Source organism: Opisthocomus hoazin, chromosome 25 (assembly GCF_030867145.1).
Source record: "Opisthocomus hoazin isolate bOpiHoa1 chromosome 25, bOpiHoa1.hap1, whole genome shotgun sequence".
NCBI classification, from domain to species: Eukaryota; Metazoa; Chordata; class Aves; order Opisthocomiformes; family Opisthocomidae; genus Opisthocomus; species Opisthocomus hoazin.
The window spans coordinates 6,386,951-6,409,065 of record NC_134438.1 but is presented as its reverse complement, the minus strand read 5'-3'; the positions used below and the strand labels follow the sequence as shown (position 1 = coordinate 6,409,065).

At 59.0% G+C, this 22,115-nt stretch overlaps 1 protein-coding gene across 1 annotated transcript; it reads right to left on the bottom strand.

Annotated features, from left to right (window-relative positions):
• Nucleotides 1-779: 779 nt before the first annotated feature.
• Nucleotides 780-20,713, bottom strand: TBC1D22B (TBC1 domain family member 22B). Its single transcript, XM_075443125.1, has 13 exons — nt 20,587-20,713; nt 16,058-16,114; nt 14,861-15,174; nt 13,796-13,975; nt 13,227-13,297; nt 12,651-12,779; nt 12,158-12,223; nt 11,140-11,254; nt 4,199-4,305; nt 3,774-3,849; nt 3,328-3,455; nt 3,008-3,103; nt 780-2,518 (listed from the first exon to the last, which is right to left on the bottom strand). Exons 1-13 carry the CDS (start codon nt 20,640-20,642, stop codon nt 2,390-2,392), a joined length of 1,524 nt encoding a protein of 507 aa, XP_075299240.1. The 5' UTR covers nt 20,643-20,713; the 3' UTR covers nt 780-2,389.
• Between the last annotated feature and the right edge of the window lie 1,402 nt (nt 20,714-22,115).

Here is a 22,115-nt window from a genome sequence, read left to right as displayed (position 1 = left end):
GGGAGCGGGGTGGGATGGGAGCTCCCGGGGCAGAAACGCTGGTGGCTCCAGGCTGGGAGGAGAAATCCGGCTCGGGCATGATGGGGCCTCATCACTGGTTGCCCCGGGGCGGGGATGCTCAGCACCGCACAGGATTGGGGTACGGTCACCCCCGGGCTGTGACAGCCTCAGTCCCCAAGGGACAACAGGGCACTCGGTCCCAAAAGGATGCTGAGCCGGCAGCAGGATCTGGCCCGGCAGGGAAGGCAGCCCAAACCCCCGAGCAGCTCCCAGTAATTACCTACAAACGCCGGGAATTAGTCTTGCCCAGAAGTAATTACGTTTGTTCCACTCCACTGGACTTTAAAAAGTAATTAATAGGGGCTGGAAAGCGATGGAGGGAGGTTTGCCCTCCCGTAAGCTGCTCTGACCATCGCCAAACTCCGACACCACCACTGAGTTCCCCAGCAAGATACAAAGAGACCCTCCCCCTCGCTTCGCCGGGGGGAAACTGAGGCACGGGGAGGGGTAGATGAGGTGCCCGAAGACCCTCATGAGCCCAAACAAGGACTCGCTGCCCCCAGCCCCACGCAGACACTTGCCAGCCCACACCGTTCGGTTGCTGGTTTGGGGTTGTGTTGCTTTTTTTCTTCTATTTTTAATTCGTCGTGTTAAACTAAGGACCCCCAGCTCTGCCTCCCGGAGGAAGCAACAAAAGGCACACGCAAAGATAAAGTCAAAGTCTGAACGCCTGAGAAAAACAACTCCAGGTTCGGAAAGCAGTTTCTTGAGACACTGTTCGGAGTTTTATTGGCAACAAGGCTCTGCCTTCCACATGCGCGGCCCCAGCCTCACCGCCCGCTGCCTCTTCCCACCAGGAACAGCAACGGAAAGCGGAGGGACCGGGAGCCCTGCCGAGACATCCCGCATCGCCCACGGGAGCGCCCGGATCCGTCCCCAGCGCCCTCCCGCCCCCAGCACGACGGGGACGGGAGGCAAACGGCCCCTTAAAACATTCACGGTTGGTTCGATTTAAAAGCAGACGGTGGCGAGGTCAGCCCGGTCCTCGCCGGCCCCGTGGGAGAAGCCCAAGGAGGACGTGGGGAGCGCTGGGGGCACCCAACGCTGGATCCGGGATCGTTCCTCCCTGGAGAGCTCGCCGGTGGCACCGGCACGGCTGTGCCTGGCCACGTCGGACACGATGAGCCCTGATACCCTGTTTCCTCGACACGGCTCCCACCTGGGAGCTCCCACCTCCTCTAAACGCCCAAACTCTCCTTGCAGGGGAAGCCCTGGGACCCGTATTTCCATCGGCCCTCGTCCTGGCAGAGCCGACGCTGCAGAAACACCTCGGGGCAGAAACGCCTGCAGCTCCGTGATGCTCCGGAGGGGCCCGAAGCCCCACACCGCCGCGCCCGGGCCTCCTTCCCAGGCATGGAGAGGATGGGGAGAACAAGGGGTGCACGTTATAAATATAAAATCATTATCTGCTACAAACAGAAGAACTTATATTGTACATCTTTGACCCATATACACAAGAACACAATATACACAGAACGCCTCGGAGGAGCGGGGGCTTTGCAAGGGGGTGGCAGGAGATGCTGCTCCCCTGCCAGCCCCCCCACCCGTGCCTCCTCCTCCCTGCGCCGGAGGGGGCTGCACCGACAGCGCAGCAGCCACCGAAAGTCCCACGCCAAGCTGGCACGCGGTGTCCGAACCAGGCGTGGATGGAGTGGTCCCTCCGCTGCCACCCTGCTGCCCCGGGGGAGAGGGAGGCGAAGAAGATGGAGAGGAGGAGAGAGGGCAGGCGCGAGGGGCTCTCTCGCAAACCCACAAAGTGCTTGGGGTCTCCAGACCCTCGGAGCGAAGCTAGGCCCTGAGAGAAACTTCTTGCCCTGCCGCCCTCGGGGAGGAAGGTTTTTCGGGCCAGGCGGGTCTCTGGTAAGGCATTTTTGTCTGGGAGTTGGAGTGAACGGTGGCGGGAGACAGAAGGGAGCAGACGGTGCGGTGCACGTGGCGCCCGGTAACGCGGGACGGCGAAGCCAAGGTGGTCCCATCTGGACAAGGCCGGGGCACAGGGCGGAGAGGACAGGGGAGCTCCGTCCTCGGCTCAGTTTATCCGTAAAGCTGCCCGCCGCGTCCTCCCCCAGCCCCTTCAGGCCTCTCTCCCCGGCTCGAGCCACCGGCGCGGCGTGGAATACTGGCGGTCGTTGGCGCGGCACATCCAGGCGCACAGAGCAGCAGACAGGCACGCGTTAGGAGTTAAGAGTCAATGTGAGCTTTGTACAGCGAGGAGCGGCTCCTGGCCGGAGTGTCCGAGGACTTGGGACAACAAAAATGCCACAGTGATCAGATGGGGCCAGGCCGAGGGGGCGGGCGTGGGGAGGAGGAGGGAGCCGAGTCCTGGCACCTATCGGCGGTAATGGTTGGGGGCATCTGCAAACATGTACTTGAGTCTGTAGGCTTCGGCGAGCAGGAGCCCGATCTCTTCGTTCCCCCAGTGTATCGTGGGCAGGTTCTGTAGCAACATTAGAAGGCCCTGAAAGAGGGGAAGGGGCTTAGTTTAGGGCGGCTGAAGGCGGCGTACAGCTCCAGAGCAGGCTCGGGGCCAGCACTACCAGTAACTTTCGCTCTCCACATCCGCGGGTCTGAAGGGCTCGGAGACAGCACTGAGATGTGCTCGCGTCTAGATCCGAATCTGCAGCACCTCGGATACCCCAAAACCTCTTGAGATAAAGGGTGCTACCACAGCGCTACAGCCGGGCACCAGAAGGCAAACAGGAAGGGACTTGCTGCGATCAAAGCTCAAGCCCGGGGAAGAGCCGGTTATTTGATCTTTGAACTCTCCAACAGCCCGATTCTTCGGCGCGAGCGCTGCAGAAGTTACTTTCAGGCAAAGATCCTGAGACTGAATGCTCTTGGGGCCAGCTTTGAGATGATGGTTGGACTGTGTCCACGCTGGAATCCCAACCAGAGCAATTCCCTCCCTTCCACGCCCAGGGAATTACCCCCAGCCCCGAGGACTTACTTGGAAGTCTTCCTCGTCCAGGATCTCCTTCCGCCACTTGATCAAGAAGGCGGCGCAGACGTACAGGTGGAAATGTGAGAATCCTTCTGGCTCCGACTGCGGAGAAAACTCCGGGTCAGCACAGCCAGAGCACGGCTTCCCCAAACACAGAAGTCCTGCTGGGCCACCCAGCCGGGTACAAATGTCCCGGGCCCACACCGCTTTGATTCCCTCCTCTCCCCAGCTGCACGGTGCTGCCAGAAGACCCCCGTCCCGCCGTGCACGGGGAACAGGCCCCACAGAGACCGGCCGAGCCGGGAAGGCAGCAGGAGCCTGTGTACCTGGTAGGTGTCCCAGAGGCGGATGGTGCAGCGGAGAGGCAGCTCCCTCATAAGCAGATTGTTCATCCAGCGAAAGGCAAACTGCAGGTATTCGACCTCGTACTTCCGAAAGTGATTATGTACCTGCTCTGGAACAGCACATTTCACTTGCACACCTGGGGACCACGGTGCTCCAGCTCCCACGCACGGCACTGTCCCCAACACACTGGCTTCCACGCGCTTTCGAGCTGAGACCTTGTTCTCCCAAGTGCCTCCACCCCTTGCCCTGCGCTACTCGGACAGAAAAACCCTGTCCCGGGGGGTTTCTGGCTGCCCCTACCCTGCCCTGCTCCATACGCGGTGGAGGCCAGCATCTGCCCCTGCCCTGAGGGTACGACGTGCAGAGGAGGCCTCTCGCTGCTGCGACCCAAGAGCCTCCAACCTGCCCAGATCCCCTGGCCGCCTACCATCGATCCGGCTGACCAGCTCCTCCAGGGCTTTGACTTTCTTCTGGATCCCCGGCTGCGCAAAGGTGTAGTTATCCTGTGGGGAGAGGCCAGGGGTCAGCAGCAGCAGCGCTAACCACAGCTAGGAATGACCGAAACCAGATCCCCGGCTCCACAGGGAGCCGAGATCACCACGAGCCGAGATCACCGCGGCTCCTGAGCAGCAGGACCATCCGCCTGCTGGGCCGTCCCTCGCCAGGACAGCACCGGGTCCACAGCCGCAGCATCTTCTTTTCCCAGGACTTTAGCCACGGGTTTTGCTTACTGAAGTAGCAAAATCCCCCCAATGCTAGGACTCGCACAGAGCTTAGCCGAGCCCCGAGAGACGACCACGCTTCTACCCCAGCGCAGGGAGAGAAGCCTCCGTGGCCCCAGCAGAGGCTCACCTGTATCCCATCCAGCAGCTTGCTCATGCACCAGAAGCTGTCGGCTTCAATGCTCCGTAAAACGTCCTGTGACAGGTTCGTCACATCAAAGTTCTCCACGTCCTCTTCTGCAACACAGAGAGGGAAGAGCATCAGGAGGAGGGGGGACACCGGGACGCTCACAGCACACACCAAGGGGCTTCATGAAGCCAAGGCAGGGCCAGAGGCACTACAAGGCTCCCTGCACAAGTGGCCTGTCCGGCACAGAGCACAGCACCCATGCACTGACCTACTTCTCCAACCCAGGTGAAGGTCTGCAGGACCCCAAAAGACTCAGCAGCCAGAGTCCGAACCCAGCCCAGCTCCCCGGGGGACCGTGGGAGGGATCCCGCAGCGCTGCATCATCCCTCTGGACAAAGCCCCTGGCATGTGGGACCCCTCTCACTGGAGCACATCCCGCCCTGGGTGCCACCAGGTCTCTGCCAGCTGGCTGCACCACCAGAGAACCTGGAGAGGTGAATCCATCAAACTGGGAGAGGTGAATCCACCACTGCAGCCAGAAACCAGGGAAGCAAACGCTGCCCTCGGCCTGGGGCAGCAGAAGGGAGCTCAGCTCTCACTCCCAGCTGGATTCATCAGCACCATCCCAGGACTCACGCAGAACAGAGGCACCCAAAAACTGGCTGCCAGCTCCGAGGACTCACAAAGAACAGCCAAAGCCTCAGAAACCTCTACAGGACTCTCAGACATAGTTGTGAGGACCCCAAAGCACGCACAAGTCTTCCAGGAGAGCAAAAGGCTCCGAGTTAAATCCAGCACGGAGCCTGACAGCAGGGCCACGCAGCAGAGAGCCTGCTCGGCTTCACAGAGCTTCTCCTCCTCCTCGAGCCCGGCTGACAGGAGAGCTCCAGCAAGCAGCAGCAGCCCCACGCACAGCAGAGCCCTGCTGCGGGGCAAGCAGAGATTTGTGCAAGCTTGTTTCTCAAGCCCAGTGAACTGGGGGTCTGCCAGCACAAGGGTCAGTGGCAACTCTGTCCCCAGAGGGTACTCACACAGTGCAACAAGCTGCCCTTGCCCTTAAATGGGCTTATGAACCCCCCAGAAGGGCAAGGGAGAGATCGGACACCTTGAGGGCTGAGATTGGAGCAGAGACCACCGGCTCCAGGCCAGGCTCACCTTAACCTGGAGGCTGGGGAGGGCAACAGGCACGGGAAGGCAGCGGAAGCCAGGGATGAGAGTCAGGAGACGCAGGTCTGGCTCTCCTGACCCAGCAGCTCTCTCCTCGGGAGCAGAGCACCCGTCACACTGCTGACGGAGGCCTCGGAGGGAGCTGTCATGCCGCTAAATCGGATCAACAGATGCCAAGGCCAGACTGGCCGGTTTCCAAACCCAGAGGCTTGGAAATGCATACAAGCATCTTTGATCTTGCTCGGAAAAGAGCGACAGAGGGAGAGGACAGGGCTCGGGGCTGGAGCCGGGCCGCCTTCTTGGCTCAGACAGGCCACGGAGCAGCTGTCACAGGCTGGCAGCACTGCGAACACCGAGGCTCGCAGACCCTGCCCGCAGGAGGATGGGAAGCGCAGAGCCAGCGACTGCAACGCTGCTCCCACCTCTGTTCCTCCGCTGGGGCAGAGCTCAGCTCCGGAGCCAACCGCCACTGGGAGCTTCACGGCCAAGCAAGGGCTTAACCCTGCATTAATCTGGCAGTCTTGTACTGCAGAAAAAGCAGCAAAGCTGTTTTCTAGCTGCAGGTCATCATCCAAAGCTATCGCTCTTCTGCTGGCTGCTCTGCAGCCACTCTCAAATGTTCCAGGTAAGGAGACAGGCAGGGAAAATCTGTTTAATACACATCTCCTTCCCTAGGTTGCTTCCCCCAAGAAAGTGGGACAAGGCCAGGTGTGTACAGCCAGGACTGGTGGGAAAGGCAGGCTCAGCCCTGCAGGAACGGGCCTCGTGCAGAAGACCTCCCAGTGCAGCTCCAGGCATGAGGACCACGCTGGAGAAGGGGATGTGATGACCCACCCAGGTGATGGGGAAGATCCTGCTGCTCGCACTGGCATGGTGACAAGAGCAGAGACCTTGCCCCCGCCCTGGTGTCAAAGCAAAACAGCAGCAGGAGATCCCCAGCACGACCCAGCACACACAGCGAGGAGCTCTGAAAAAAAAAAAAAAAAAAAAAAAAAAATCGCAGTCTCTGGAGTGCGTGGCTCAGCACAAACATCTGCTCAGCAGCATCGTGGAAAGGAGTGAGATACTCAACATATGGCTGCAACAGGGACTGAAAGGGAGCCAGCGGCACAGTGACAGCCGGGACACCGCTGCCAGTGTCACAGGGTGCCCAAGGGCAGCTGGGGCTCAGGGAAGACAAAGCTCCTGCAAGTGACATTTCCAGAGGAAAAGGGAAATCACAGTCCCACTTGAACCCCTGCCTCAAAAGCCAGGCAGGGCACAGCCTGGAGCAGTTCACAGGAGCCCGGGCTCCAGCCCCCCACATCCCTGCTTTCCACAGAGAAGCTTTAATGGCTCCCCACATCCCGGCAGCTGGGGCTCAGCGCAGGACTAGACCCTGGAGCACAGCTAAACCCAGTCTCAGCTCGCAGCTCTGCACAGCCATGGTCAAGCTTGCACCGCATGCAGCGAGCGACAGGTCCAGAGCAAAACCGGAGTGCAGAACATGCTGGGTCAGGCGCAGTGTGACAAGTACCATCCAGGTACAGGGCTCCTCTTGCCCTCATCCAAACTCTGCTTCTGCTCCTGCTTACAGGGAAACAGAGTCTTAATTTCACCATGATTAGGATTTAATAACAAAGCCAGTTAGGAGCGAGTAAGATCATTACTTTCCCTGGCACTGTTCCCCTCTACAGACTTGGTGAAGGTCCCAAAGCCAGGACAATCCCTTAGGCAAGGCCTCGAATTGGGGATGGAAGTGGTCTCCTACGTCAAGATGGGCAGAGAGCACTGGGAGAGGGTGCACAGGCCAGCACTGACACTACCTGTGGATGCTGAACTCATTTCTGAGCTCTGTCACTCCCTTTTTAAACGCAAACAAAAGCCATGCGAGCTGGGAGTGACACGGTGCAGCAGGAGGGGCTGCAGGACCTGAGCTGGGAGGCAGTTTCAGCAGGACTGACAGCTCAGCATCCCTGTGCTTGCTCGGTTTCCTCGGGCAGGTGTCGAGGTGTCACCTCCGGCCCCGATTCCTCAGATACCAGACTGCCTCTCCCCATCCTCCCCAGCGGCACCGGCAGCCTGCGCCCATCCTGTCCGGAGGGCAGCGACGGCAGGCTCAGCCGCTCCTTCAGCCTCAACACCTCCCTCGAGCTCTTCCTCACGGCGGCACCAGCTGAAAACCAGCAGCGCTCAGCCACCTGCGGCAGGAGCCATCGATCAGCCGGGAGGAGGAGCAGCTCCAGCTACGGAGCTGGCAGGGGCAGGGGCCCAAAGTGCCCACGCTCGCTGCCAAGCGGCCGAGGCAGCCGAGTTCGTGCAGGAGGCAGGCAGAGCATCGCAGGAGGTGAGCCAGCTCGCCACGCTGGGGGAAAAAGGGGAAAACACAGCAGTTAAATCTATCCCATCTGCCAAGGGCTCACAGCAGTCTGCACAGCACCTGCAAGGGGCACGAGGAGTTCTGCGTCCGGACTAGGTGTAAGCACAGGAAAAGCCACGGCGCCCGACTGGCATGGGAGAAGGGGCCGGGGGAGCTCTGGGGAAGAGCTGCTTCTCCTCGCTTCAGCTGTGGTGGTACTTTCTGCAGCTGGTCAAAGGGGAAGACATGCTGGATTCAAGGCAGCGCTCGGAAAGAAGAGGGAAGCGATATCAGTGGGACCCTTTGAGGCAGGCCAGGGAGATGCAAGTTAACAACGGGGTCACCCAGTCCCCTGATCACCCAGAGGAAAGAGCTTCCCTCCAATGTTTCTCACTCACTGACCTGTTCAGCTCCTTCAGGACCCAGGCAGGCACACACCCTTCCTCAGCGAGGATGGGAAGCCACCAAGTCAAAAACACAGCACCATGGCCCTGCTCCCAAATCCAGCCAAAATGCTCTACCTGCTACCCCGAGCAAGCTGTGTGTAACCCCTCCGCACGCAAAGGCCTGGGAGTTTGCTGGGTTACTGCTGACCGTTGTTTCATCAACAAAAGGAAGCTGCCAGACTGTTCCCTGGCTGTGTCTGATAAGCTACAGCCCATACCCTACCCAAACCACCCAGCCTCCCCCCGCGGACATGCTCCAGCCCTTGCTGGGAAGCCCGTCAAGCCCTCTGAAGGGTGTTTTAAGCCTTGGCCTAGTAACTGATAGACCCCACGGAGTCACCGTCAACCAGACACATTAATCAGCTGGTGAGCACCAAGCAGATTTCAATTCGTCTGTAGAAAAGCTGATTTGTTGTCTGCGAATGCAGTGCCTGCCCAAAGCACGGGATGATGGGTTGGAAGCCTGCAGTGAACTTGGAGACGGGGACCAGCCTGTTACCAGAGGCGAGACCGCGATGTTGGAAGCCACTAGATCGAACAGCAGCAGACCAGGACGTCAGCCTGGCCTTGACAGCTAACCAAAGCCAGCAGCCTGTGAAGCCCCAGCTCCGCCTGTCAGCTCGGAATGGCACACCACCGTCCCCGGAGAGCTGCCATGGTCCTGCTGAGCTGGCAGCCCTCCCCAGGCTCCAACGCGAACACCCCAGGGAAGGTGGTAGGCAGCCAGGCAGCAGAGCCAGCTGGCAGCACAGTGGGTTCCTTCAGCATCTCACCATCAGCAAAACACCCGCTCTGAAAGGAGAGCAGGGGCAGCAAACCCAAGAGGTTCGAGGATCGAGCCCATGCTGGTGCTGACGTCCCAGAGCCGGCTTTCAAGCAGAGGCGAGGGAAACTTTTCCAGGCCAGCTGTACACACACCTCTGAACGCGGAGGTACCCTCAGACAACACACTGGTGTATGAGCCCTCAGTGGCTCCGTGGGCAGGGGCTGCCTGAGCCACACGGATCATCCCCTCACCCAACGATGATACAGCCAGAAGAATACAAGCAGAATTTCCTCCAAGCAAGAGATTCCCCAGGGAAAGGCGAGTTGTCCTTTGGCAGATGCTGTGCAAGGATTACCAAATTGTGCAAGGCCTCTTTTGGCTCTCCTGCTGCAAGAACCTGGGTGCAGTGCAGGCTTGGCTGATCCAGGGATCCTGGGAATTAGTGATCCAACAGCCTCCAGATCTGCCCTGCCCAGCACCAGTTCTTCAGGAGCCTGTCAAAGGTAGCTGTAGAGAAGAGCCAATGCTCCGAACCAACAACTTAAACCCCGTGGCAAAGGGGTTTACACGACACAGCACTGCCAGTTCTTCCCCACATACATTCAAGGCAACTACTGATCTTATCCTTAAACTCCTGACCGGTGCACAGCCAGACAAGGGGGAAAGTACCTGCTGAGACAGGACAGCATCGTGCTTCTGACCTAGAGGCTGGCTTTGAATCCCAAGCTCTGGGGACAGCAGGGGATGTGTGATGTTGCTTGGCCAAATTCAACTCAACGGGTCTCATGCAGAGGGTTTTTTTCCCTCTAACACATGTTTTAGAGATAGCTGGAAACTAGGCCATATTCAGAGAAAAGCTTCAGTCGAGGGTGAAAACAGCCCAGGAAGACAGCGAGAAGCACAGCCCCGGCAAGAGACAGACAGGTCCGATGCAGCATGGACTCTGCAGCCATGCGCAGAGAGAGCTGAGCCCTGACACCCAACACGGCACAGGACTGCAAGCAGCCACGCCAAGTACCTGCAGGCAGCTCTGATGCTTCAGACCAGCTCCCTTCTCGTGTAGATAACTCATTGTGTGCACAGCTTCACCTCTAACCCAACAAACCAGCCCTGAGCAACCAGCCTCCACCAAGACTAAGAGCCACCGACGCCGCTCGTACAGTGAGGCACAGGAGAAGCCACTCAAAGGGAGCCTGCTCAGACCTGACCCAACAGGCTCTTGACCTCCCAGGAAAGGGACTTCACTCCAGCTGGTAGCAGAGCCACATTTTGTGCCTTCTCCTTCAGGCTGGGAGGAGCAGCAGCACTTCCCAGGGATCAATCCTGACCACACCGGCGACCACAGTGGAAACCGAGGCGGCTTACCTCTTCGCAACACCCCCAGAGGAGGCACATCACTACTAGTTTACAAAGCCTTAGCTAGATAGTGGAAGGCTCCCACTGACTTCAACAAGCTTTGGATCAGACCTTAAAAATATTTGTTCAACGGGATTTCTGTGTCACTAATACAGTCTTATAAACTGCTTTTTCCTTTTCTTTACAGTGAAAACAGAGTCTTCAGGCACAGGGTTTACAGCATCCCAGCGTTAACGTCAACCCCGAAACAGAGCTAGAGCTGCTGAAAGAATAAAAATGCTTTGGGTGGAAATGGCTTGATCTCCAGCTAAAAGCAACTGGCTGACAAGAAAGCCAAAAGCAGCAGGGAGAAGTCAATTTGCTTTCTGAAACTCTCAGCTTGAGAAACACACCTGTACTAGCAGCACGGGACAGGAATCTTTATTTAAACAGTGTATTTTACATTCTCAGCAGGATCTCTTTATACTTCACTCGTTCCTCCCAGAACAAGAACTAGCTCCGAGCCCAAGCTTTGAAAACAAGACTCTCCCCTCCTCCAACTCTGTATTTCAGGGCTTTGCATAAACTCCCTCGGCACCTAACAGACCCCATCCAAGCTGTGAGGATGTTAAGCACATTCAAATGCAAATCCACCCTTAGCACTTCAACTTGGCGGAGCTCAGCAAGGTTATGAAACTGAAGTCTATTCAACCAGGCAGCAAAGGTACAGTGAGAGGTCAAGATGCATCTCCAGCCTGGCACAGGCGCCGAAGGAAGAGCGCGTCATCCCCTCCAGCAAGGCGAGCTTTGCTGCTGCCAGCACTTCACACCGATTCAAACACCGTGGTCGAGCGGCAGCGCCGTGCTTCAAACAGCAAATGTCACTTACCAACATACTCAGAGAGGAACACAACAAAGAACGGAGTGACCAGGTCATTGATTCCCTGCACATAGCCGCTGGCTGGGTGTCGAATGGCCCAGATAAACAGGATTCGTTCAAAGATCTAGGGAAGAATGAGGGAAAGCAGGCACCTGCATTAGCCGTGCACAAAGGAGAGGCAGAAAAGCATAACTGCTAAGCTCAGGGAGCAGAGATCATGCGCTGACAGGCTTTTCTGCAGCAATACGGGTAAGATACGAAGCATAAAAGTCCTAGGAGAAACTCCTGTACGATCCACGGATCCCACGCACGAGGCCAGCCCACACCTCCCCGAATAAGGTGGCCCAGGCCCATCAAAGCCTCCGCTTGAAGAAACGGCAGACACCAACCTGGCAAGATCGAGGTGGCTTCAGACCCTTCCACCCACGAGGCAGAGCAGCACATCTGGCTGAACATCGCATGGCTGTTGGCTGCGCTCTCCATCCATCGAGATCAGCCATCAGCACAGCGCTCCCAGCAAAACGTCACGGATCGGGAGAGTTCCCAGCAGAGCAGCCTCTCCCCGCCCCGACCCCCAAGGTGGTGTCATCGCCAGGTTGCGCCAGCCCCGGCACACCACGTACATGCGCTGAGCTTGTTTCAAAAGAGGACAGATGCTCACACCTCCTGGCCACCTTCTCAAACCCATCCCCGCCTCGGGCTCTCACACACTGCTTTGCACAGAAGGGGTTTTGTAGCAAAACAGAACTGATCTCCCGTTCTGGTTCAAATGTCTGGAGTTTGTTTCAAAACACAAGCTTCAGGTCTTTCCCCACCTTGGCTACATCTCGCCACAGAAGAGCTGATCTCATAACCCCTGAGCTCCAAGCCTGGTGTCTTTCAGAAAGATGGGACTCGGACAGTTTCAGCAGGTATTTGCTGTCAGCCAGGGAAGTTTCCCTGCAAAGCTAACTCACCAGTGGCAGTGCTGGTCTAGCACACACATGCCCCACGGCGAACGCAGGGCAGGAGCTTCCCTCCCCCTTACCTCCTGGACGAGTGGCTGCTGGAAGAGCGGGATGAGCGGGTTGGTCCTTGGAATGTCGATGTGGATCTGGAAGAGAGCGTAGGTTACACACACCAGCCGTGCTTTTCAGGGGCACGATAATTCATCACAGGTTAACAGGGGGGAATCCACCCCTCAGTGTCCTCCCAGGCGAGATCTGCACTTGCTGACAAGCGCAGCGAGGGCTGCAGATGGCAGCTGCACTGAGAAAATACAGTTTTATCTCTGGTCTCTGCTGCTCAGGTGTGGGCAGGTGGCCAGAGCTGGGGTCTGAAATCTAGTTGTTATATCAATTTAGAGAAGGCTTAAGCTAATATCCGTAAGAAGACAGACAGAAACACACTGCCCTGCCCCCAAGGAGAAGACTCCTAATAGTTATAGCTAGAGAAGTCCAGTAAGACCCCAAGAGGTGGAGGAGGGAGGAAAGGGGGCTATACCAAGGCAGAAAGCCAGGCAGCAGGCAGACGGCTCGTACCTGTCGGTAGGTGTCTTGATGGTGTTCCTCGTTCCGGGAATCATAATACTGCTGGATGAAGCCAAAGTACTCCTCCCGCTTACGCTGCAAAGTCAGCTTTCGCCGCTCCATGTTTGCGGGGAGATAACCCTGCGGCAGGAAAACCTCTGTCAGGGCAGATCCTCTTCCCTCACCGCGAACCGTCCCCTGAAAGCCTGCCAGGCAGCTTGTGCGTCTGGAAGCATCAGGCACAGGGACTCGGGAGCTGGTGAAAGAGCTTTCACGGTGTTTGGCTTTCCCAGCCTTTGATGTCTTTCCTGATCTTGGGGCAACCCCACTGCAGGGGATTCAGTTTCCCAAAAAAGAGCAAACCATATATTCCCAGCACCAGTCTGGGCTTTGCGCTCAAAGAGGACGCAGCAATTACACTCCCTGAGCCAAAAAGAAAAAAAACCAAACCCCTACAGCTCACCTGTAGGCTGGGCACAGACACAACATGAGCAAACCTGGTTACAGGACACGCGAAGGTCTAGGAGCGTGTGTCCCTGGCTCGGCACAGTCCCCCCACACTCCTGCGTCACAGCTCCAAGTACTCACTGAGAGGAGACGCCACGTCACGGGCCGGACCTCTCTGGGCACACCAGGCCAGCTGCATTTCCTCAGCTCATCTGCAAACGGACAGTGGTGGCAAGGGATTAGATCCTAGGCACGTCCAGGCACCACTACACCTAGAAGGAGAGGAAAGCCCAGTCTGCTCCTGCAGGCTCTGGAGATGCTGAGCCTCCAGAAGGCTCCATATTTGCACGACTGGGGATGCGGGGCTGCAGCAAGGGGGGTAGAGACGTCTTCAGCTCAGCCTGGGCACAGGACTGGTGGCTGCAGGGGCTCCAGGCCTCCGAAGCCTCAGTTCTCATGCAGAGCCCAACAGCGCCCAGCGATCACAACCATCGTTTGCGAGATGGAGAAAGACTGGGAACGGACAGGCTGGTGGAGGGACATAACCATCTGCCAACAGAGCAGCCTGTGCAGCCATCCCACCTGGAGCAACTGCAGGTAGTCCTTTTATCCACCTTGGAGCAGACCCAACGGCAACCTGAAGCGGGCAGCAGGCCCCCCCTCTGCCTTCCCCTTCCCACCCACAGGCACCCCCATTTTGCCACACTCACCCAGGTCCGTGTTGTGGCTGGAAAGGAGCTGCCGAAACTTCTCCAGGCGGGTTTTCTCCCTCACCGTCATGGGGGGAGCACCCGAAGCGTTTTGGTCAGAGATTCGGGCAACGAGCGGAATGACAGGCCGAAGGGGAAGGGACTGCTGCTTCTGAAGAGGGGTCCGCACGCAGGCCTCCTCTGCAGGGAGCAGATGCTGCAGTGAGGCAGTGAAGGAGACCACAGCTCTCCAGGCCGCGGTCAGAGACCTGCCGCCACAGATTTCACCCCTCTCTGCCCCAGCCCCAGCAAACAGAGCATCGCCGGCCCACCCTGAGGGCTCAGCTGATCACAGGCATCGGTCGTGGCTCTTCCATCACTTCCCCGTTTCTCCGTCCCTTCCTTCCTCCTGCATGCAGGCACCTGGCTGCCAGCAGATCAGACCTCTCCCTTCATATGGGAAGCCACGAGCAGCAGGATACAGGAGACAAAGCAGAAGGAGCCCGTGAGAATCCCAGAGGAACTGACCTTCAGACGTGCCCTGCTCGTCTCTGATCGAAATAGTGATCAAGCTAATTGCTGGCACAGAGAGAGGAGGCGACGGGCTGCCAATGCCACCTGCTGGGTCACTTCCACAGCACAGGCAGCTGCCTGCTCGGGCACGGCAGAGTGAGCAGGGGCTGATGCTGCCCAGTTCCCTGCCCACGCTGGACTGAGCTGGGCTCTGCAGGGCCTCACCCAGACCTTTACTAAGAGCAGCACGCTGGCCTACAGAGGAAGGAGCAGGCGAGCAATCCCAATCAAGAGCTTCATGTATCTCCAAAGTCCCTTAGCACTCAGAACTCGGGATCCTCTGGGACAGACGTGCCTGCATGCGGGATACTGAGCCACAGAGGAGACCGAAGCATTAAGGCCAGGACTCCAAAAACGGCTCCTTGGAGTGCGGGATGCTACAAAGAGGTGACAGCCTCTGTCGGGCTTACGGGCTGTGCCATAGCCTCTTGCCCGCAACGTGCGAGCAGCTGAGTTCAGCAGTCAACCCGGAGAGCACCGGAGCGGGAGGCTGCTCCCGAAGACTGCTCTTACCAGACGTCCTGGAGAGCTGGGCCTCGCTGCTGGACTTGATGACCTTGCAGTTGGTGGGCATGTCGCTGAGAGCGGCCTGGGCCCGCTCAGGCTTCACCCGCAGCTTGCTGTGGTTCTCCAGAACCTGGGCTGCCGTGGCCTTGGCCACTTTAGAGTTCAGAGTTTGCAAAGAAGAAGAGGAGGAAGAGAAGTCCTCATCTTCATCATCACCGATGTCCCAGGCATCACTGGTGTTGCGGGCAAACTCGTGAAAGCTGGAGGCCTTCTTGCTTTTCATGGGCAGCGCGTGGGCCTTGGAGCGGTCCTTGATGAAGCTGCAAGCCAGAGAGAAACAGTGTCAGAGCAATGCTGTCAGCCAAGTCCATTTCCTTCCCCTCCCTCCGTCCTCACTCCAATCAGCCGGTCCCTTTCTCCAGTTTCCCTGTTCCTCCTCCCAAACCCAAGGAATTCCTTAAGCCTCTCCAGGCTGCCGGGAGGCAGAGCCCCAGCTGGTACGAGGCAGGGCAGGGAGGTCACAGTGCCAGCAGACAGCTGGGAGGTGCCAGCTCAGAAGGGCAATGGGGAGAGACTTACAACTCCTCCAGCTCTGCCTCCCCCCACCCTAGACAAAACTGGTAGATCAACACCCAAAAAGAGCCTTGCGACCTGGGGAGAGGCATGTCAGAGGTCAGACGGAGCCGGTCCGCGCTCCTGGACACTCCCAACACAGCTGCGATGGCTCCCAGCAGACAGACCAGCCTGGTTCTTTTCTCAGGCACAGGAGGAGCCTTCGCATTTACCCTTAAGCCCCAGGAGTCAAAGTCCACCACCTGAAGCGTCACAGAACAGGGGAACCTTCACACTACGCAGCACAAGATAGAGACAAGGAGCAGACCAGATGCTGGTCAGCTTTACCTCCCCTTCCCTTAATTCTTCCGTCTCCAAAGGGAAGCAGAGGGCTCAGACGCCACTGCTAAAAAGCACGCCTGTCTCCTTTGATGTGGCTGGTATGATATGGATTTCTGGCCATAAAGGGCGCTGGCAGATAAGCTTTCCCTGCCAGCTTTTGCAGAGCTCAAGACAGCACCGCATGCCCCTGCTGCCCTTCTCCGCTGGAACATCACAGTGCCAGAGGATGCTGGAGACCTCACCTACTGCAGGACTGAGCAAAAACCTGCAAAGCCTCGGGGCCAGAGTCTCTGGACGATAAACACTTACTTTTTGGTGAGCCGGGGATCCAGTGGAGGATGCTGTGCTCCATAGACAGGCTGAATGCTGCAGGAAGAGGATAGGGAAAAAACAAACAAAAAAAATAACAGAATGCAAAAAGCCATAGAGCACCCAGGAATAATCCCCTCGGCCTAGACTGGGGTCACACTTCTTTCCTGCCATCAGAAGCTGAACACAGACCAAAAGCAACTTCAATGACCTTCTGTCTTCAAAGTCTTAGATCCAAAGTGCCACATTCAGATGAAGATTTGTTTTTTTGCAGCAGCAAAGAGAAGCCTTGTTTAAACTCTTAGGCTCTCTCCAGCCTGAGCTGGGATTTGAGATATGCTCTTTTCTGCACCACCGATTCACCCCGAGTGACCACGTCTCGGTCCCCCTGCCTTCTACACTGATGTCCATTCTCTTCTAAATCCAGGGGATTTCCAGATTTGGGAATCCACACTTCCGAGCCCGTGGGACAGGGAAGGACTCTAGCCAGCAACACTGGGGCTCCTCCGCAACGCACCTGAGGCTTTGAACCCCATGCCAGCTCTCAGGCTTGTAGCCAACGCCACGGCAAAGCAGCCTCTGATACGGTACATGGTTTGTCTCGGGTCCAAATCCCAGCTTAATCAACTGCTTCCTCTAGGGCCTGAAACGAGCCACCGCGGCCCAGGCCTTCGGCTCCCCTCCCTGTGAGCGGCACAGGCAGCCCGAGGGCTGCAGGCACTCCTTGGGGAGCATCATCTTGGAAAGAAGCTACCAGACAAGAGCTCATCACTAGTCTTACAGTCTCTGGAAGTGAGGGAGCCTGAGTTATTACCTCCATTTGGGTAACTACTCACAGCCATCCCACCCTGAAAAACCACCTCTGGAAAACAAGTCCCCCCCCATCCCCTGGTACGCAGCACGGTCCCGCATCCTGCAGCGGAGACAAGAGCCCATTCAGAGCTGGCACACAAGGGACAGGCTCCTCTTGGGTCAACAGAGCTGGCCTGGTTTCCAGGAGTTGCAGATGGTGCCAGGCAGTAAAACGAGCAGAGCCAGCCGTGTAGGAGGGGGACAGCAGCCTGGCACAGCTGGAAAGCGCTCTGGGAACCAGTTGATGCTGGTGAGGCGGCAGCAACAGGCCCAGCTGGCAGAGAGAGACGCGGAGATCCAGGGCAGAGGCTGGAAACAACCACAGCACAGAGAGATCCCGGTGGGGAAGCCCAGCGAGGGGTGGGCTCGCTGCTGCAGCGGCGTCCCTCGTGGCTGGGAGCGCTGAAAAGGCTCACTGTGTTTACCCACCAGCGATCAAGCCCAGGAAAGAGTTTGCTGACTAATTAGCATCTAGGAGTCAGGACAGCTAGTAAGCAGAGGCACCCCCGTGGGTGGGCATAGCAAAGCAGATTATCAGGAGTAAGAAAAACAAGCCCTCCAGATCAGCGCTGCTTCCCAATGACTCATGGCAGCTCCTCGCAGAAGAGGAGCCGGCAGAGCCTCTCCGATGCCCAGCACCAGGCTCACGTCGTCTCGTGACGGCAGTCAGCGCCGCTCCTCCCTGCGCGGGGATCCACACGGGCGATGGCTTTGATTCACGTGCGAAGGTCTGAGCTTTACGAGCCGAACCAGTGATGTGTGTTAGAGACAGAGCAGGGGATGTGGCAGCCAGCTCTGGGTGAGGAAACCCTTTCCTGGGGCTCTGAAGCAATCAGACGATGCCTTCACTGGCTAACGGCCGATACAACGGCAGAGGGTCCCACCTCCCCAGCAGCTCTCTGTAAAGAATTTGAACCCAGGCTGCCCCAGACAGAGCATCTGGAGCTGATCTAATTGCCCAGCTCATCAGCCTGTGCTCCCACACAAGCGGCTGAAGACGACAGTCTGGTTTCCAGCAGGGCTGAACACCACCACCCCGCATCGGCGAGCCTGAACTGCTGCTTGAAGCGGGTTCTCCCTGCATTTGTCCCATCTTTGCCGATTCTCTGCTCCACCCGCCCGTGCAGAAGGTGCAGCGGGCTGGACAGGAGGAGCGCAAACGCTCCGAGGTGTGCAACCGCGGACTTCCAAGATACACGAGCACACGCACAACTGCCAGGTGGCAAGTCTGTGCCGTCGTTCTGTGGTACCCTCGATGTCCGATCCCGCTCCTTCAGCTCACATCCCAGCACATCCCACAGCCCCACACAAAGGGGCATTACCACGTCCTACTTTTACAGCTGAGAGAACTGAGGCAAGGGAGCGATACCACCAAGTGATGCTCAGTAACTTCACTCACTCACTCGTGTCTGCTTTTCCCTGATGCAGCTTGGTGAGACGAATCTGCTGTCCCCAAGCTTAACTCCCCGCGTGAATCTGTCTTTGCCTGACGTCACATGGACAGAAAGCTCAGGGCAGGCACTACCTCTCAGCAAACACACCACTGAGCCAGGAGCTGGGACCGCAGCTGATTCTGTGCTCCTAAACTGACCAGACAAGTCCCCTGTCCTGCCTCAGTTTAAGCTCTTTGGGGCCGGGATTTCTTGTAACCCGTAGATTCTGCGTCTGGTCCAACGGCTGTGGTACCTGCGTTACACCGCTCACGAGGAGAGAGACCATTGTAGGGTGCGAGTTAGTGACACTCTAGCAGAAATCATACCCATGAAACCTCAGTGCCACTTCGGACACAGAACATATTTATTCCTGGCAGATTCTGTTTCTCCCCTTTTACAACAGCACGTAAATACCCTCTGCGGAGCCTGGCTGCCCATCTCTCTAAAGCGCAGGAAACAAACAGCCCACCATGGCACGGGATAACACACTAGACCAACTCGCCAACGCATCCCCAGAAAATCACTGGGGCAAGAATTCCCAATGCGAAAACCACAGCGCAGTACTGGAAACACAAAACAACATTTGCTCGTTCTGCCACCCTAAATCTACGGGGGAAAAGACACCAGCTAAGAGCTAATAAAACTCGGTGACCAAATGCATGAAGTGGCACGGAAAAGGAAGCGAACATGGCCTCCAAATCTCCACAAAGCTCCCCTCTGCCAGCTTGTCAGGGCAAAGCAAGGAGAGAGCCAAGAATCTGTACAGGAAGATCTCTCAAAGCTCAAACAAAAAAGAAAGGGAGCCTCACGTCTAGCGGCCATGGACGCAGCACGTCCCACCTCCACCTTTCGTGGCTGCATTGCCCAACAACTGCCGGTAACCGTCCCTGGAAAGGCCCGGCACGCCAGGTATTCGGAGGTGGTAACCCGGCTCCTGGAGAGCAGGACATCTGCCAAGCAGCCAGGCAGCAGCAGCGGAGAGCACTGCCAAAAACTTGACGTTGGAGCGTGTTGTCTAGGCAGGATCGGCTGCCTCCCAGACTGGTTCACCTGGTTTGAGCTTTCCAAGCCGGAGCTGGAAGGCACCCGCTGCAGCAGAGAGATGCTGTCTAACATCACGAGCTGGAAGCGCGGCTGTGACCTCCAGGTAAGGGATGGGAAGCAGTCGGGAGACAAAAATGACCCAGGGAGAGCACAGCATTTTCTTCCCCACGAGCAGAAGAGGAGGAATGCATAGTGCTCACCGCTTTCCTTTTGGCTTGGCACAGACCAGGATCGTCCCACCAACCTGAGGGAGCCAGCGCAGCAACAAAGACCGAGCAAAAGCGCATTAGAAAGCGAGATTGAACTGGCCGAGCAGGATTTAACGCCAGCGAAGCGTTTCAGGCTGCATCCGCACACGGGAGGGGAAGAGGCAGGGTTCACATCAGACAGACGAGCGCAGACGTGAGGACAATCAGATGGGAACAGCACCTGTGACAGCCCCCCCGAGGGATGGGTGCCCTCTCCCCACGGGTGCCTTGCTCCCGCGGCCTCGCAGGGAGCATCTCCTTCGTCACCACCAGCCTCCTCTTCCCAAACACCACCCGAATCAGACCTTCCGCTTCTTCCTCCCACCCCTGGGTGCCTCGACAGGCATGGAGACAGAGACCGAAGCCGGAGAGGTGCCCGCAGAGACCCCCCCCGCAGCCCCTCATGTCGGGGGGGGGGGGGGGGGAAACACCCAAAGTAGGGGAGGACAACGGGGGGGACACACAGGCGTTGGTGGGGGCACCTGCGTGGGACAGAGCTGCTGCCACCCACGGCGACACCTCCGAGGGCTTCGGGAGGGGAAGGGGGGGAGGAGGAAAGGCCACCCCAGGCGACCCTTCACGGCCCAGACCCCCTCCCACGGGGCAGGGGGTGCGCAGGGGGGGTCCCCACAGCCCCCGCACGGCCTGCCCTGCCGCACAGGCCGAGGGTCAAGCCTGGCGCTGCGCTCGTCCCTCACACAAGGAGGGTGGGGTGTTCCTCCAGCAACTTCCCCGCCCCACAGCCGGGGGTGCCTCCCTCCCCCCCCCCAGCCGGGGGTGCCCCCAGCGCCCCCCCTGCCCCACAGCCAGGGTGGGCGCCCCTGACAGCCCTTTCCCAAGGCAGAGGGGCTGCTCCAGCCCCACAGCCGGGCAGGACTGCGGCCCCGGCCTCCCGTCCCCGGGGCGGTTGAGGCGGGGGGGCGCGACCGGTACCGGCGGGGCCCGCGCTCACCTGCCCGGCAGCTTGGCGCTCCGCTTCCAGAACTGCCTACCGCTCTCGGCCGCCATGGCGGAGGGAAGGGGCGGGCCCGGCCGGCCAGCCAGCGAGCGAGAGGGCCCACCGGCCGGCCGGCCCCGCGGCGCGGCGGCGGAGCGGCGAAGGAAGACGGCGGCCCCCCCGCAGGTCGCCTCACCGCCGCCCGCCCACAGCCCCCGGCGGCGCCATCTTGGGTGCGGGCAAGGAGTGCGCCGCCATTGGCCGCTTCAGGAGAGGCGTTGAGGATCGACCAATGGCGAGCTGGAGGAGAGAGTGATGTTCGAGAAGAGGCGGGGTTTGCAGGGCTGGAGGCGGGGTTCTGTGAGGCGGGAGAGACCATCTTGGGGGGGGTGAGAAGGGGGTAAACCACCCCGCCCCGGACGCTGGGAGGGTTGAGCGAAGCACTAATACTGAGGGGCATGGATCAGAAGGCGGAGGCGGCGGTGCCTGCATGGGCCGAGGGACAGGGGGGACCCTGCAGAGGGGAGGGCTAATCACCACCCTACACAAGGGGAGAGACCGTTCACCCTGCAGGGGGGCGGAAGGGACACGCCCAGCAAACACCTGGGCGAAACCATCGGGAGAGGGCGGCGGGGGCAACCAACCAGGGGGGCGCGGGGAGGGAAGTCAGTGGGCAGAGCCATGCGTGGGGTGGGGGGCAGACAGAGGGAGGGGTGACAGGGCTCGGCTGGGTCCCCGTGGCACCCCGGGGTGTCCCCGCTGGCACCCGCGGCTGTCATCGTCCCCTCAAGTACTCGGGGCCATTTGGCGCCATTTCCAGCCCCTGGCCGGCCCCGGCGCTGGCGCGTCCCCTCACAACTGGGGTGAGGGAGGAGCCGCCATTACGGGGCGAGCCGTGAGGCGCAGGTGGTCAGCCCCTGACTAAACTGAGGAAAAAAAAACCCCACAGATGTCAACCCCCCCCCCCCCCCAGACCTCGCGGGTGAGGCGGGACCGCCGCGGGCGCTGCCGTCCCTCGCACGCCCTGAGGAGAAGCCCCGCTGCGGGGGTGGCCGGCAGCCGCCGGGCCTCGATGGCGCCGGGCTGGCCGAGTGGGACAGGCCCCGCTGTCACCGGCGTCGTGGGGACACGGGGACCTGCTGCTGCCGGGGGAAGCGTGCGATGGCCCCTGGTGACTTCGCAGCCGCCTCTGACACGGTCGGGTGGCCGGCGTGGCCATGGCCCGTGAGCCCGTGCCTGACGCGGTGCCTCAGTTTCCCCATTTGCAAAGGGCAGGGCAATGGCAGGAGGGGAGCTGGGCGTCCCTCGGGGCATCTCGGGCACTGGGGACATGGGAAAAGGGACAGCTGTCACCCCCCAGCTCAGCCCTGGCCACGCAGGGCTCTGGCCGGCCCCTCAGCGCTGGTGCCTGGCTTGGCGGGCGGATGGCTCCCGCTGAGGGATCGGGGAGAGGCTCGCAGAGCCCGTCGGGAGGGCCGGGAGCCCTCGAAAAAGGGAAGGAAAATGTCAAAAGCAGGCTCATGGCTGCAAAAAGAGCGTGTCTG